The sequence below is a fragment of the Hyla sarda genome, chromosome 4 (assembly GCF_029499605.1).
Source record: "Hyla sarda isolate aHylSar1 chromosome 4, aHylSar1.hap1, whole genome shotgun sequence".
Classification (NCBI taxonomy): domain Eukaryota; kingdom Metazoa; phylum Chordata; class Amphibia; order Anura; family Hylidae; genus Hyla; species Hyla sarda.
This window is the reverse complement of record NC_079192.1, coordinates 348,349,411-348,365,492: the sequence shown is the minus strand read 5'-3', so window position 1 is coordinate 348,365,492 and position 16,082 is coordinate 348,349,411. Positions and strand designations below refer to the sequence as shown.

General features: G+C 49.2%; 1 protein-coding gene across 3 annotated transcripts in view; it reads left to right on the top strand.

Annotated features, from left to right (window-relative positions):
- Positions 1–16,082, top strand: part of PFDN1 (prefoldin subunit 1) — a 53,463-nt gene that overhangs the window by 21,718 nt on the left and 15,663 nt on the right. For all 3 annotated transcript variants that reach the window (XM_056516569.1, XM_056516572.1, XM_056516571.1), the window contains exon 3: positions 6,725–6,809. In XM_056516569.1, the coding sequence (XP_056372544.1) occupies positions 6,725–6,809 (85 nt within the window). The remainder of the gene's footprint in view (positions 1–6,724; positions 6,810–16,082) is intronic.

Genomic DNA, 16,082 nt, shown 5'->3' with positions numbered 1-16,082 from the left:
TCCAGACCAGGTCTTCTGTTTTTTGTTTTCCTAGTATAGGGACGTGTTCGTTTTTTAATCCTTTTTCTTTTCTGTTTTCAGGTGGGGACTTAGGGACTGCGGTTCCCTGTTTCCCCATTGTGAGTAAGGGGGCACAGACTTTACGTATATGCGCTGTTAAACCCCCCTCGCCAACGGCCAGCATCTGGGTGGTACCTCATGGGTCCGGGTCCCCCTATGTCTCTGCGCGCCTCGCTCGCGCTATAGCAGCTAGGCGTGATGCAGGGACCATAAGCTGGCTGAAGACTTCACTGAAGACTCCATTAGGTAAGTTCTTCTGACTGAGGTAAGTACTTTCCTCCCCTTTTTCTCCATAGGTACGGAGCTCGCAACCTCTGGAGACCCCCGGTTTTTGGCCCACCTTCAGTTTATGGGGCTGGTTTATACAGGGGCTGCATTATTTATTGGGGGAGCAGTGGCACCTAAGGGGGCTTATATGTAGGGCATGTGTTTTGGGGCACTTTACTATGTTGTGTGTGTGTGTGGGTGCTTGGTTCTACTACCCAGGCGCCTTATATGCGGCTGTCAGCCGCGGCGCTGTTTCGGGCCGGGCGCTCTCAGCGCTGGCTACTTTCCTTTTCCCTCAGCGCCTTATTCGCGGCTGATAGCCGCGGCGCTGCTACGAGCCGGGCACTTCAGCGCCGGCTTACTTTCACTTTTGCTGGCCGTCTCTGCTGGCGTTTAGACCGTCCGCCCTATTCCCCCGAGCGCTATGCGGACTAGACATGACGCTCGGGACAAGGAGCGGGCACCATGACGGTTCTTCTTCGGCCGTCTGTAGCTCCACCCACTGGACTGGAGCTCTCGGGGGCTCGAAGCAGCGTCCAATCAGCGCAGTGGGCGCGATTTTTCTATGTGAAGGGGCCTGTTACAGTGTGCCTTGCTTCTGGCACGCCCCTCCCTTCCTATTGGCTGGCCTGTCAGTATCTCTGACGGCAGGGAGCAGGTTTTCTCTGCAGCTAACGGGACGCAGTCTAGGGGAGAAAGTTCATGGGACAGGTCTCCTCTCTAGGGCTATTCTCCTTCTCCCTTTACGCAGAAACCTGGAATTTCAGTGCCTTATTATATCTGTAGCACTGTGATACTAAAATGTCTGGCTCTGCCTAGACCTCTTGCCCTGTCTGTTCCACTGCTCCCCCAGACCCCCGGGTGCTCCCTGATGGCCCCCCGGTCCCGGTGGGTCCAGCTGCTCCTCCATCCCGGGTTTCTTCCCTGACCTGGTATATGGCTGACTTGACCCAATTCTCCCGTTCGGTGGCTGAGGCCTCACGGGAAGTGGTGTCCGCCTTTAAGGGGTCTTCTCTTGCAGGACCCCTGGGAGGGCCGCTTCTCGTCTCCTGGTACTTCACGCTCTCACAAGCGTGCTAGGGGTGCCTCGTCTGCATTGAGTCTTCAGATAGACGAGAGCGTTCCCCTCGCGGGCCCGATCTCTGTGGCTTAAGGCTTGGTATGCGGATGCCGCTTCCGGAAGGCCTCTCACTGAGCTTGCCTTTAGGGTGCCCGTCTTTTTTGACAAACTCCTTGATGAGATGATCTCCGAGGCATCGGAAGGTAAGAGTTCCTTGTTACCTCAAAATAAGGCTTGCCCTCCTTCCCAAAGGAAGTGTTTTTCCTTCGGTTCTTTCGGACCTCTGGCCCCAGTAAAGGGTCCGGACAGGTGCCCTCGCGGGACACGAAGGCTCCCTCGTTCCGGGCACGCCCGTCTTGGAAGTTGGACTCCAATCGGTCCAGCCGTTTTGCGCCCAAATCGAACAACCGCAAACCCACTTCTGCATGCAGTAAGGCCCTCACCCGCTGTTTCTTTCGGGTGAGAGGTCGTCTCTTGTTTTTCCGAGTCATCTGGATCCCATATATTCAGGACTCTTGGGTCAGGGACGTGGTGTCCAACGGTTACCGGATCGAATTCGTCTCCCTTCCTGGGGATCGCTTTTTTTCGTTCCCCCCCCCCCCCCCCCCCCGGGTCTCCTCCTCTGGCGAAGCAATTTAGAGCGGCTCTCCTATCCCTGGTTTTTGGCCCCGTTCCTCCAGGGGAATGTTTTTCGGGGTTCCTTTCAAATCTTTTTGAGGTCCCCAAAGGGTCAGTTCTGTGCACCGATTCTGGATCTCAAGCATCTCTTTCCCATTCGCCACTTCAGAATGGATTCTCTCCGTTCGGGAGTGGCGTCCCTGGAACAAGGAGAGTTCCTTCCATCGGTGGACATCAAGGATGCCTACCTCCATGTGTCATTATTTCGGGGCCATCATCGGTACCTACGCTTTGCAGTTCCAGAAGGGTACTTTCAATTTGTAGCCCTCCCCCTTGGTCTAGCCTCGGCGCCTTGGGTCTTTACAAGATCCTGGCACCAGTGATGGGCCGTAACGGTCAAGGGGAATCTCGATGACACCTGCCTGACGACCTTCTCATCAGGCTCCAGCTGGAGCCCAGACTCTGGAGAATCTGGATGTCACTCTCCACACTCTGACTCGCTTTGGGAAGATGATCAACCGGGACAAGTCAGTCCTCCATCCTACCCAGTCTCTAACCCTTCCGGGACTTCGATTCTTCTCGACCTCTTCCCGAATTGGTCTTCCAGGACAGACGTCTGGCGCTCCGGTCGGGGGTCCGCTCCCTTCGGTCCCAGGTATCAGTCTCCATCCGTACTTGTATGGAGGTCCTGGGTCGGATGGTGGCATCTATGGAGGCCATACCCTTTGCCCAGTTTCATTACCGCCCCCTTCATCTGGCGATTCTCTCTCGATGGGACAGGTCTCCTCTATCCATCGATAGTCAGATTGTTCTCCTCGCAGGGTCCGTCAGTCTTTGCTCTGGGGGCTCCGCTCCCCCTTCTCCTCCAAAGGCGATCGTTTCTTCCCCTTCTCTGGCAGGTGGTTACAACAGATGCCAGCCTGTCGGGCTGGGGCGGCGTGTTCCGAGATTGGGCGGTTCAGGGACTCTGGTCTTGGGCGGTTCAGGAGTTCCGTCTTCAGTCCCGTCCTGTCCGTGTTCTGTCAGATAACACCACATCCGTGGCGTAGATATATCGACAGGACGGCTCTCGCAGCTCGGCAGATTCTCACTTGGACGGGGAACAAGGTTCCGGCCATCTCCGCGATTCACATTCCGGGAGTGCTCCACTGGCAAGCGGACTTCCTCAGTCTGTCCTCACCCGAGCCCGGTGGTCCCTTCATCCGGAGGTCTACGTGCAGCTCTGCGACCTCTGGGGCATTCCAGACGTGGACCTCTTCGCTTTCCGGCTCAATCGCTTGATCCCTCCGTTGATGTCCAAGTCCCGGGACCCTCAGGATCTGCCGTGGACGCCCTAGTGGTTTCTTGGGCGGGGTTCGCCCTACCCTATTTGTTCCCTCCTCTTCCACTCCTTCCCAGGGTGCTGAGGAAGATCAAAGCAGAGGACGTCCCCGCCAGTCTGGTAGCTCCAGATTGGCCCCGAAGGTCGTGGTACGCCGACGTAGTCAGGCTCCTGGACGACACTCCCCTGCGCCTTACGCTCCGCCTGGACCTACTCGCTCAGGGTCCTCTTTGCCAACCCGTGGCGGTTGAGACCGCGGTACGCTTTAAATCAATGCACTGCAGTGGCTTTTGTGGTGCCATAGGCCACCGCCGCCACCTGTTTCTCTCCCCCTGCCTGTCCGGGGGTCCTGAGACCTATCACCGCCACCGCTCCCCCCACCGCCGCACCGCGACTGCCCCCCCCCCCGACCCACCGCACCGCGACCGAGCACCCCCGACCAGCCACACCGCACCGGCCCCATTGCCTCCCCCATCCCCGGTTTTATAATTACCTCTTCCCGGGGTCCACTCTACATCTGGCTCCGGTGGCGTCCTCCTGAGCTGTCACTGTGTGCACTGACGGTGACGTCACATCGCGCACATCAAGTCACTCGTCATTGCGTACAGCGTAACGCAGCAGGAGCAAGAAGTAGCGTGGGCCCCGGGAACAGGTAATTATAAATATGGGGATGGGGGAGACAATGGGGCCGGGGAGGGCGGTCGCGGTGCGGGTCACGGGTGCGGTGGGTTGGGGCATTATCGGCTTATCAGCAAGGTAATTGCCGAAACCGATAATGCCCAAAAATCGTGATATCGGCCATACCGATAATTGGTCGATCCCTAGTCTCGGCCTTTCATCTCAATGAGGACATTGTCCTCCCGTCCTTTTGTCCTGCTCCCTCTCATCCTAAGGACACTTACTACACAAGCTGGATGTAGTCCGGGCTGTTCGGGCTCATCCTTCCATCTCTTCATTTCGTCAGTGTGATTCCTTTTTTGTCCTTATGGAAGGTCATCGCAAGGGACAACCTGCTTCCAAGGCCACCATTTCTAGGTGGATTCGGTCTGCCATTTGGGAAGCCTATCGCTGCAAGGTGAGGATTCCTCCTTTCAAGGTTGTGGCTCATTCCACTCGTTCTGTCGGGGCATCCTACGCTCTCCAGAATAGAGCCTCGGCCTCGCAGATTTGCAGGCGGCTACCTGGTCGTCTTTGCACACTTTCTCGAGGTTTTACAGGGTTCATACTTTCGCATCGGCTGATGCTAGTCTGGGGTGTAAAGTGTTGCGGCTTTGGTACGTCCCACGGTCTGTGTCCCCCAATGGAGCCGATAGAGAAAAGGAGATTTTTTTAACACTTACTGTAAAATCTCTTTCTCGAAGGATCCATTGAGGGACAAAGCTCCCACCCTTTTGGGGATTTTTCCTTTGGTTCTCTGTCCGAGGGTGTGTTCGGTTATGTTTTTTTTCTTCTGATTCATGGACAGTTTTGGGTCCTCCTCTCCTATTGCTCTAGAACTTAAAGGGTAGCTCCCACCATCGTTTTTTTTTTTTTTTTTTTTTTTTTTCCTGTTCCTGCCTATAGCCCTTCTATCCCAAACACCCTCCCTGCCTTTATTTTATTTTTTTTACTATTTTAAAAATGGCATTTAGTTTGCCTGGTAGTGTGCTCACTACCAGGCAGACTTCCCCAGCAGGCACCACATCACTGATGCCTGCTGGGGGCCAACTTCCGCCCTTCTCCTAACAGGGTGTCTCCAGCTGTTTCACCACTACAACTCCCAGCATGCCCTGACATCTACTGGCTGTCAGGGCATGCTGGGAGTTGTAGTGGGGAAACAACTGGAGGCACACCGTGATGGCCGCACATCCCGCTCCCCGTCGCGCAGCCCGCAAACCAACCCCCCGGCCCCGTCGCGCAGCTCAACTCCCTTTCCCCCCCCACCCCCCCCCCCCCCCCAGGTCACCTTCTCGGTGTCCCTCCAGCTGTTTCCTCACTACAACTCCCAGCTTGCCCTGACATCTATTGGCTGTCAGGGTATGCTGGGAGTTGTAGTGGGGAAACAACTGGAGGCACACCGTGATGGCCCCGCTGCGCCGCACAACCCACTATCCCACCCCCCCCCCCGATCCCCCGCCCCCCCCCCCGCAAAAACATTCAGTAACAGACACAACATAGATAATCTTACCTGTCGCCGGGGCCTGCCAGGGAGCCTGCGCGCGTCCTCTTCATTCAAATCGGTCGCTCCCGCCTGTCTGACAGGCGGGAGCGAGCACCGCAGTGAATGAATTCCGAGTCGAAATTCATTAGTGACGTCACTGCCCAATGCACTCGGCCACTAGGAGGGCGACCCCTAGTGGCCGAATTTAAGTGATTTTAAACTGTTTTAAAATCACTTTTTTTAATTAAAGTATATTAGTATTAGTACTACAACATATCAATTTTTTGATTTCATGACAATGCCCCCATTTAAACTGATTACCTCAGAGCCTGAAGGCGGGTATATCCTGCTGGGAGGAGCCAACTTTTTTTATTACCATAGTGTCACACCTCCTGGGGAGACAGCAAGATACACCCACGGTATGTGTGTCCCCCCCTCCCCCCCAAATGGATCCTTCGAGAAAGAGATTTTACGGTAAGTGTTAAAAAATCTCCTTTTTACATACAATGGTAATTCAGCTTTGCTACTTCTAGTCTAAAACATAGACTAAAGATACCAGTAGATTGAACAGCGTTTGCATTTGACAGGTTACCCCACCCGCCCCCCTTTCCCGTTAGGCCCTGGTCCTGCGCTGCTAGAGCATGTTTCACACACAGCAGGTCAGCTGGTACAGAGACGCCCCTCCATTCAGCTCTGTGGATGAGACGGAGACAACAGCGTTCCTGTGTCTCCGCCACTCCCATAGAGATGAATTGAGGGGGAGTATTTCAACCAGCTGATGTGCTGGGTGCAAAATGCACTCTAGCAACACAGAGACTGGCCCTAGCCAGGCCCCAGTACGAGGGGAGACCCAGCGGTCGGACTCCCAGCGATAAGAAATTTATCCCCTATCCTGCAGATAGGGGATACATTTTCATAGCACTGGACAGCTTCTTTAAAAACAACTTTTGACCTGTCAATCAAACATGTCAAAAGTTGTTGATCACATTGGGTCTGATGCCTTATTAGACGGTAAGCAGGCAGCTAATGCCCGGCTTGCTGAGAGATCCATACATTTTTCTGTGTAGACATCTATGCAATGCTTCCCGCTTCCCCAGCTGATAACTTAGGATCATAGCAGATTGCAGGAGTGAGATATGATAATAATATGCAGGAGTGCGACATGTCAATTTGTTTTTAATGACAGTAATACTTTAACTATTTGAATTAACGTAATTCAAATTGCTTTTTAATAAGGTTTATTTTTTATTTTTTTTAGGTTTGTTCTTCAAACTAAAGAGAAAATTCACAGTCAGCTACTGAGTAAACAAAAAATAGCCGAAGACAAAATAGCGGAGATAGAGGTTTGTACTTTCTCATATTCTTCTAGGTATGTCTCTGGTTTTCCACAGACACTTATCCCCAATCCAAAGGGAGTGTCTGATCAATGGGGACATCTGTTTGACTCATGAAAAAAAAAAAAAAAAGGCTTTTTATCTTGTTGTATTGCATGGCTTTGGGAGAACATTGATCATATTGCTAGAAAGATCAATAAAACGCTTATTCATAGACTTTGATAATAGATGGCATTGATGAACTTTTTAACCCCTTCATGTCCCAGCAATTTTTTTTTTTTTTTCAACTCATGTTTTTTTCCTTTTCACATTCTAAGACCCATAACTTTTTTATATTTCCAATGACAAAGTTGTATTAGGGGTTATATTGCCAGACAAGTTGTACTTTTTTTTGGCATACTTTATCATATAATGTGTTACAGAACCATAAAAAGTACCGTATATACTCGAGTATAAGCCGACCCGAGTATAAGCCGAGACCCCTAATTTCAACCCAAAATCCCAGGAAAAGTTATTGACTCGAGTATAAGCCTAGGGTGGGAAATACCTCATCCCCCCCTGTCATCATCCAGACCCGTCATTAACATCCTCATCATCATCCCCTTGTCATCATCCCACACATCCCCCCCTTCATCATCCCCTTATCATCATCCCCTTATCATCCCACACATCCCCCCCTTCATCATCCCCTTATCATCCCACACATCCCCCCTTCATCATCCCCCCTTCATCCCACACATCCCCCCTTCATCCCACACATCCCCCCTTCATCCCACACATCCCCCCTTCATCATCCCCTTATCATCCCACACATCCCCCCCTTCATCATCCCCTTGTCATCATCCCACACATCCCCCCTTCATCATCCCCTTATCATCCCACACATCCCCCCTTCATCATCCCCTTGTCATCATCCCACACATACCCCCTTCATCATCCCCTTATCATCCCACACATCCCCCCTTCATCATCCCCTTGTAATCATCCCACACATCCCCCCCTTCATCATCCCCTTGTCATCATCCCCACCCCCCTTCATCATCCCCACCCCCCTTCATCATCCCCACACCCCCCTTCATCATCCTCTTCTCATCATTCGCCCTCAGTGGTCTTCAACCTGCGGACCTCCAGAGGTTTCAAAACTACAACTCCCAGCAAGCCCGGGCAGCCATCGGCTGTCCGGGCTTGCTGGGAGTTGTAGTTTTGAAACCTCCGGAGGTCCGCAGGTTGAAGACCACTGCGGCCTTCAACATGCGGACCTCCAGAGGTTTCAAAACTACAACTCCCAGCAAGCCCGGGCAGCCATCGGCTGTCCGGGCTTGCTGGGAGTTGTAGTTTTGAAACCTCCGGAGGTCCGCAGGTTGAAGACCACTGCGGCCTTCAACATCATCCAGCCCCCTCTCACCCCCCTTTAGTTCTGAGTACTCACCTCCGCTCGGCGCTGGTCCGGTCCTGCAGGGCTGTCCGGTGAGGAGGTCGTCCGGTGGGATAGTGGTTCCGGGCTGCTATCTTCACCGGGGGCGCCTCTTCTCCGCGCTTCCGGCCCGGAATAGAGTCGTTGTCAAGGCAACGTGACTATTCTGAGGCCGGGCCCGAAGCGCTTAGAAGAGGCCTCCCCGGTGAAGATAGCAGCCCGGAACCACTATCCCACCGGACGACCTCCTCACCGGACAGCCCTGCAGGACCGGACCAGCGCCGAGCGGAGGTGAGTACTCAGAACTAAAGGGGGGTGAGAGGGGGCTGGATGATGTTGAAGGCCGCAGTGGTCTTCAACCTGCGGACCTCCGGAGGTTTCAAAACTACAACTCCCAGCAAGCCCGGACAGCCGATGGCTGCCCTGGCTTGCTGGGAGTTGTAGTTTTGAAACCTCTGGAAGTCCGCAGGTTGAAGACCACTGCGGGTGGGGGAGTTCACTCGAGTATAAGCCGAGGGGGGTGTTTTCAGCACGAAAAATCGTGCTGAAAAACTCGGCTTATACTCGAGTATATACGGTATATATGTAAAGGCAACACTGAAAAAAATATGGAATTGTGCAATTTTGTGGGGCAATAATTTTTTCAGTTCAGTTCAAAATTATTATAATTTTTTTTCTTGCCCTACAGAACTTTTTTGTTTTGTACTGTAGTCTTTAACGGTACCACTTTTGCGTATATGTAAATTTTTCTTTTAAATTTTTATTACTTTTTTCTGGGACCTGATGTGACCAAAAATCAGCAATTTTGTAGTTTGGAATGTTTTTGCGTTTATACCCTGCAGGATCAGTAACATCATAGTTATGTATTTAACTTTTTATTTATTTTTTTTATTTTTTGGAAATAAGGGTGATTTAAATTTGTATATATATATTTTTTTTTATTATTTGTTTAAAAACATTTAACTCTTCTTTTTTTGTTTTACACTTTTTTTGCACTCCTAGGGGCCTATCCTAAGCAATTATTGGATGGCTTACATAGATTAATGTTATGCTATTGCATTACATTGATTTGTTAGCTGCGATCGATTGCTAAAATGATACAATGGGGAAGACATATCAAAACCTGTGCAGAGAAATTGTTGACAAGTTGCCCATAGCAACCTATCAGATTGCTGCTTTTATTTTTGAGAGGCTCTTTTAAAAATGAAATCTGGTTGCTACGAGCAACTTTTCCTCTTCACAAGTTTTGATAAATCTCCCCCATTATCTTTATACCGTAGGTCAATGTGATTAAAACCATATCCAATTTATAAAGTGTTTTTATTATTGTACTACTTCAAAATACTTTTTTTAAATAAATTGGTAAGCATATAATTGTCATTTTCTGACCCCTATAAAAAATGTTTCCAGTATACTGGGATTTGAGGGCTAATTATTTTGTGCCGTGATCTGTAGTTTTTATTGGTACAATTTCTGTTTAGATGGGATTTTTTGATCGCTAAATAAAAAAAAATTCTGGTATATCAGTATATTTCTGTATTTCTTAATGTTTACGCCGTTTACCATTGAAGGTCATAAACATTATATTTTAATAGTTTGGAAAATTACGCACATGGCGATGCAACATATGCAAATTTTATTTATTTTTTTTAAATGGGAAGATTTTAGATTTTAATATTTTTTATTTTTCACTTTTTAAGCCACCATTGGGGACTTTTATATGCAATTATTAAATTGCATTTACTGTATAATGCTATGCCTATGTCATAGCATTACACAGTATGATCGGCGATTGACACTTATAGCCTGGCTAAGCCCAGGCTACATCAGGGGATTGGCAGCAGGAGGCAGGTAAGGAGACCCTCCTCCGCCATTTTAGCTCTTAGAACGTCATTGCGGGGGTTCCGTGAGTTACACTGAGCAACCTGCAAGTTCCACTTTCACTTTAGATGCCGTGATCGGCGTTGATCAGAGTCTAAAGTGTTAAATGCGCAGAGGCAAGATCGGATCGCCCCTGCCCCCTGCATGACCAGTGAGTGTTTGGCTACTGATAGTCTGGCGGCTGCTATAAAACGAGTGCAACTCCTGCACTCTCTTTAAACCCGCCTAAAGATTCAGATAGGGATAAGTGTCTGATCCCCGTGCGCGATCTCCTGTACGGGGCTGCGACTGACATGTATCTGAATGGAAGAGGCGGTGATGTAGCGTTTGTGCATCCCCGCCTCTCCCATACAGCTGAATGGAGGGGGTGGTCTGTCGACCTCAGTGAGGTTGACAACACGAGCATTACGGGAGATCCTGCGGATAGGGGATAATTGTCCTTCTCGGTCGCTCTTCATTGGGGGACACCTTACTTATGGGTATATGCTCTTGCCACTAGGAGGTGCTGACACTGGAAAAAGTCGGCTCCTACCTTGCAGGATATACCCGGGGCAGTGTGAAAACGCCTCAGGACACACAATTCTTCACTACACCGGCACCTGCTGCCGAGGCCGAAAACGTCACACTGCGCTCAGCCTATCGCCGGCTGAGTCGGAACTTCACTGTGGCCGGTGATTGGCTGAGTGCAGTATGACTCATCCGACCTCCGGCAACCAGGAAGTAGATCGGGGCGGAGACCAGAGCGGGTTACCGGAGGCCCCGGGGGAGCGGAGGAAGGTAGTACATCTTTATTTATTTTTTTACTGCCGGCACTATGGGGGGCAATTTTTATGTTCTGGAGTTCTCCTTTAAGAGGTTAATGACCAAGGCCTTTTTTTTTTAAATCTGACATTTTATGTGGTAATAACTTTGGAACGCTTTTACTTATCAACGCAATTCCAAGATTGTTTTTCTTGACATATTGTACTTTACATTAGTGGTAAATTTTGATATATTCAGCGTTTTTTGTAAAAAAAAATAATAAATTAATGTAAAAAAAAATGAAAAATTAGCATTTTTCTAGACTTCACATTTTCTGCTCGTACGATAAATTGTCATATCACACCAAATTACCGTATTTATCGGCGTATAACACGCACTTTTAAAACTTAAATTCAAGGCAAAAAGTCTGCCTGCATGTTATACGCCGATAAATCTTTTTGTCACTGATTTAAAGTGTCCGCAGCAGCGTCTGCTCGTTGAGGATTAGCAGCCTGGCTGAGGCCACTTTAAATCAGTGACCAGCGTGCAGCTCCCGCTTTGTTTTTTTTAAAATTTTCCTGCCCTTTCCCCCTGCTTTTTATTGTATTTTTTATTTTATATTTTATTTTTTATCTTCCTTACCTAGCTGCGCTCGGCAGGCCAGGTCCAGTGTCGGGTCTTGCCGGCTGCAGTCAGAGAAGCAGGATGAGTGATGTCCTCTGCCGGCTGCGCAGCGTCTGGGACGTCACTCATCATTCGCTGCAGCCGCCGCTGGTCAGTGTGGTCGCAGCAACCGCAGCCATTAGAATAGTCACAGCGGCAGCACCATTGAATGAGTGACATCCCTGATTGTGACGTCCCTGACTGCAGCCCGCGAGACCAGACACCGGACCTGGCCTGCCAAGCGTGGCTAGGGAAGGAAGATGGGGGGAAAAAACAAATAAATATATATATCAAAAACGGGGGGAAAGGGCATGATGAGCAGAGGGGGCCCATGATGAGCAGAGGGGGCCCATGATGAGCGGGTAAGGGGGGGGATGGGTGTAAATGTGGCACAGGGGCTGATAAAAGGGGAGGAATGATGTGGCACTGGAAGGGGGGACCAAACTGAAGTTCAGGCAAAATCAAAGTTAGAGGGATGATATGGCATTAAGTCTGTCATTTATCTTATATGTTTTGTTTTGTTTTTTTTAAATAAATTTCTCTATTAAAATGGGGGTGCGTGTTATACGCTGATAAATACAATAATGATTAATTCACATCTACAATATGTCTACTTTATGTTCCCATCATTTGATAAATATTCTTTTACTTTTTTAGAACATTATAAGGTTATAAGTTTAGCAGCAATTTTCCAGATTTTCAAGAAAATGTCTAAATCTGATTTTTCAGGGACCGGTTCAGTTCTGAAGTGGAATTGCAGGGCCTGTATGTTAGATACCCCCGTAAATCACCCCATTTTATAAACTGCACCCTTTAAAGTAGTCAGAATGACATTAAAGAAGTTTATTAACCCTTTCGGCACTTCACAGAAATGAAAGCAAAGTGGAGGCTGAATTTTAAAATTAAAATTTTTTTGCCGATTTTTCATTTTTATCAATGTTTTTTCTGTAACACATTAGGTGTTGACAAAGAAATACAACTCAAGATTTATTCCCTGAATTCTGACGTTTTTAGAAATATCTCATATGTGGCCTTTGTGCGCTACATGTCTCACACAGTCCTCAGACATGAAGACATGCTGTGTGGATTTTGGGGCATCCTTTTAGTTTAGGATATTTTCTTGGCATCATATAAAGTTGCAGAGCCCTTGGGGTGCAAAATATTTTTGGGAGACAAGTTGGCGCTTTCATTGGTACCATTCTGGGGTACATGTGACACTCTGATCATTTTTTATTAATTTTTTTTATGAGGGGTGTACATAAAAATCTATTTTGCAGTTGTTTTTTTATTTAAAAAAATGTAGGTTGTTCGTCATGCGGTATAAATGACATGTTAACTTTACTTTGCAGGTTGATACGGTTACGGCAATACCAAATTTCTAGACTTTTTTTTAAAATATTTTAGTTCATTTATAGCATAAAAAAGAAAAGAAAAAAAATCACGTTTGTAAGTCGCCGTGAGCCATAACTTAATTTTTTCACTCATGCAATTGTGTGAGGACTTTGTATTTTTTTTTATTTAATTTTTTTTATTTTTTTTTGCGGGACATGTTGATGTTTTTTGGGTGTGTGTGTGTGTATATGTGTGTATGTGTGTGTGTATGTGTATGTGTGTGTGTATATATATATATATATATATATATATATATATATATATATATATATATATATATTAATATTCTATTATATAATAATTTTACTTTCAATAAAAAAAAAATTTCACTGTTTTGCACATTTAACTTTATTTTATTTTTTTTTTTTTTTACTGTTATACACAGAATTCAATGGAGTACACATCTGTACTCCATTGCATTTTGCCTATGTCTGTCAGTACTGACAGGCATAGGAAAGATCAGTCCCTAGCTTAGGTAGAGACTGATCACTCATGTTGCCATGACAACGGAGGCCACTGTCAGTCCTCCTCTTGCTATGATAACCATCGGTACTCTGTTTTCACTTTGCAGAGTGCCGATGGTGACAGAGGGAACTCCCTCCCTCTGTAACCCTAATAGATGCCGCGGGCACAGTGACTGCAGCGTCTACAGGGTTAACTCAGGATCGGAGCTGCGATACGATCCTGAGTGCTTCGGGCGGCCTCGCCCAACGGGGCCCCCTCACCACCGATCGCTTCACTGAATGAAGCGACGGAGGAGAGGGGGGAAGGAGGAGACCCCCGCCAGATCCCTGCTTTCGGTTCGTCTGAACTGACGGACCAATAGCAGCCATCGCCGGCCGAGGACCGCTGCGATTGGTCCCTGACCAGCTTCAGGCAGGTCCTGCTGTGTAGCACAGCAGGTTTCATTAAACTGTCACAGCGCCCGGCGGCGCCGTGACAGTTTATTTCCATCTGGTACATGTACCTGACTTTGCGGGAAGGGGTTAATCAGAAAAGAGAAAATGTAAAATATACAGATACAAAATCAGAACATCCTGCCATGCACTGCCTACCTACCACCTCTAGACCTGGTCTTTTTTATTATTATTATTTTCTAGTAAGGGCTGTTAAGTTCGGTTCTTTACTCCCTTTTGTTTCCCTTTTTCAGGTGGGAGTTCAGGAGCCTGGACATAGAGTATACAGTCCCCCTCCCTTTCCGGGTCCCACATGTATTGCGGCCAGGCACACTGCCCTGGCCACGTTTTCCCCACTATTCATCCGGAGACTCTATGCTGCTGCCCCAGTTTGTCTTCTGGGGCAGCAGGTCTCCGGTCCCAATCGGTGTCTGCTTCCCCAATGGGGGTGGGGGTGGGGGGGGGGCGCGCATAACCAGCCCGCTTGCTACCTTTTTTGTGCGGCCAGGACACAGCGTGTGTTCTTTATTAGGCTGACCAGAGACCTGCAGCTGCATGCAGCAGGTCTCCGGTCCCACGTGGCTGATCTTTTCCTCAGTGCGAGCACACCAGCCCGCTTACTACTCTGTTGCTGTGGCCAGGCGCACTGTCCTTGCTGACCAGAGACCTTCAGGCAGCGGGTCTCCGGTCCCACGTGGCCAACCACCCCTTACTGCTCCCGTACCATGCAGACGGGCGCTTCCATGATGGAGGAACCGGCCGTGTCCATCAACCAGTCCCCCAGCCCTGTTTCTGTAAAAGGCCGCAGATGGTGCAGCCGGCGCCCCATTCATTTGGTCGGGTGATGGAGGGGGGCGGCTGCATTTTTCTACAAATTCCTTCCCATCCCCCTTACGGTATGAGGCCGGCTCTGTGGGTTGGTGTTCTTCCAGCGTGCCCTCCCTGCTCGGAGGGCTGCACTATCTGTCAAACCTATTTAAAAAAAAAAAAAAAAAATCACCGCTGCTCTGTCAGACGACTTGGTTGTGTTTGGCGTGTGTTTGGCAATCAAGCATATTGCACCTGGCAACCAAGCGCTATTAGAGCCTTTGTCTGTCTCATCTGTTATCAGTTTAATATCTGCAGGGTCCCTTTTCTTGGGACGTATTGGGGGCCGCTTTATTCCTTCAGTCACCCTATACATTGTCAGTTGCGGTATGCCTCTGGCGTATCTGTTATATACACCATCACTTTGAAACTGTCGTGGATATATTCAGTGACTGTTCTCCCTTACCACTGAGTGCCACGCCATGCCCGTCGTGCCTACGGCTTAAGTCCAGTCCCTCCCTACCAAGGCAAGACACTGGTTGGGTGCCCTGGAAAGAGTTTTTTGCATTCCTGGTGGATGCTCTGTCAGGTCCGCCGGTCACCCATCAAGGGGGTGTTCTTGCATATCATTCAATGATTCCCTCCTCCACAGGCTGCTGCATCCGCGACTAGTGCTCCGAATCCTCACGTTTTGTGCGAGGTCTCCATGGAAGTGTCCCTGCGTGGGCATGGATTGGTCCTAATGTCGATATGTCTGAGAGTAGTCTCGCCTGTCACTCATCCCTCAGCTGCCGCGTCCGCGGCTGGCACTCCGGTACCCCATTCTTGTGCAAGGTGTCCAGACGGAGTGACTCGTTGTCTACTATGGACCTATACTAGTAAGCCAAACAGTGATCTGCATGGTTTCCTCCACCGCCTGTTACTCATCACACAGCTGATGTATCTGTGGCTGGAGTTTCGGTACCCCACTGCTCTGAGGCGCGTACAAAGACATGTCCCAGCGTGATCTATGGACCCTAGACGAAGTAACGGGGATGGATTCCACGGCTCCTCAGCCTCCCCTATCTCCCACGGTGGCGGAGATACTATCCATGGCTTCTAGACCTCCCCTCCCACCACAGGCGACAGAGGCGCACAGTGATTACATATCTGGCTTTCTCCTTTTATCCAGCGCCTGGAAGTGTACTTGTTCAGCCAGACTGTTGCCTGCATGGTCTCCATCCCTGGACTGCTACAGGCATGGTCAGGTTTCCCATACCTCACTGCTGGTGTAAGGACTCTGAATGAGGGTGCAGGTACTCGGGACTGATGCCAGTCAGCCAGACTTGCGTCTGCTGGGTCTCTTACACCGCCAGGTCGCCCGTTAGGTCGTGCTCAAATACCCCACTTTGGGGGGGGTTCGATGGAGTTACCCTGAGCATTCAGGAATCCTATACCAGTCAGCCAGACGGTTGTCTGCATGGTCTACTACTGATACATCAAGTCCAC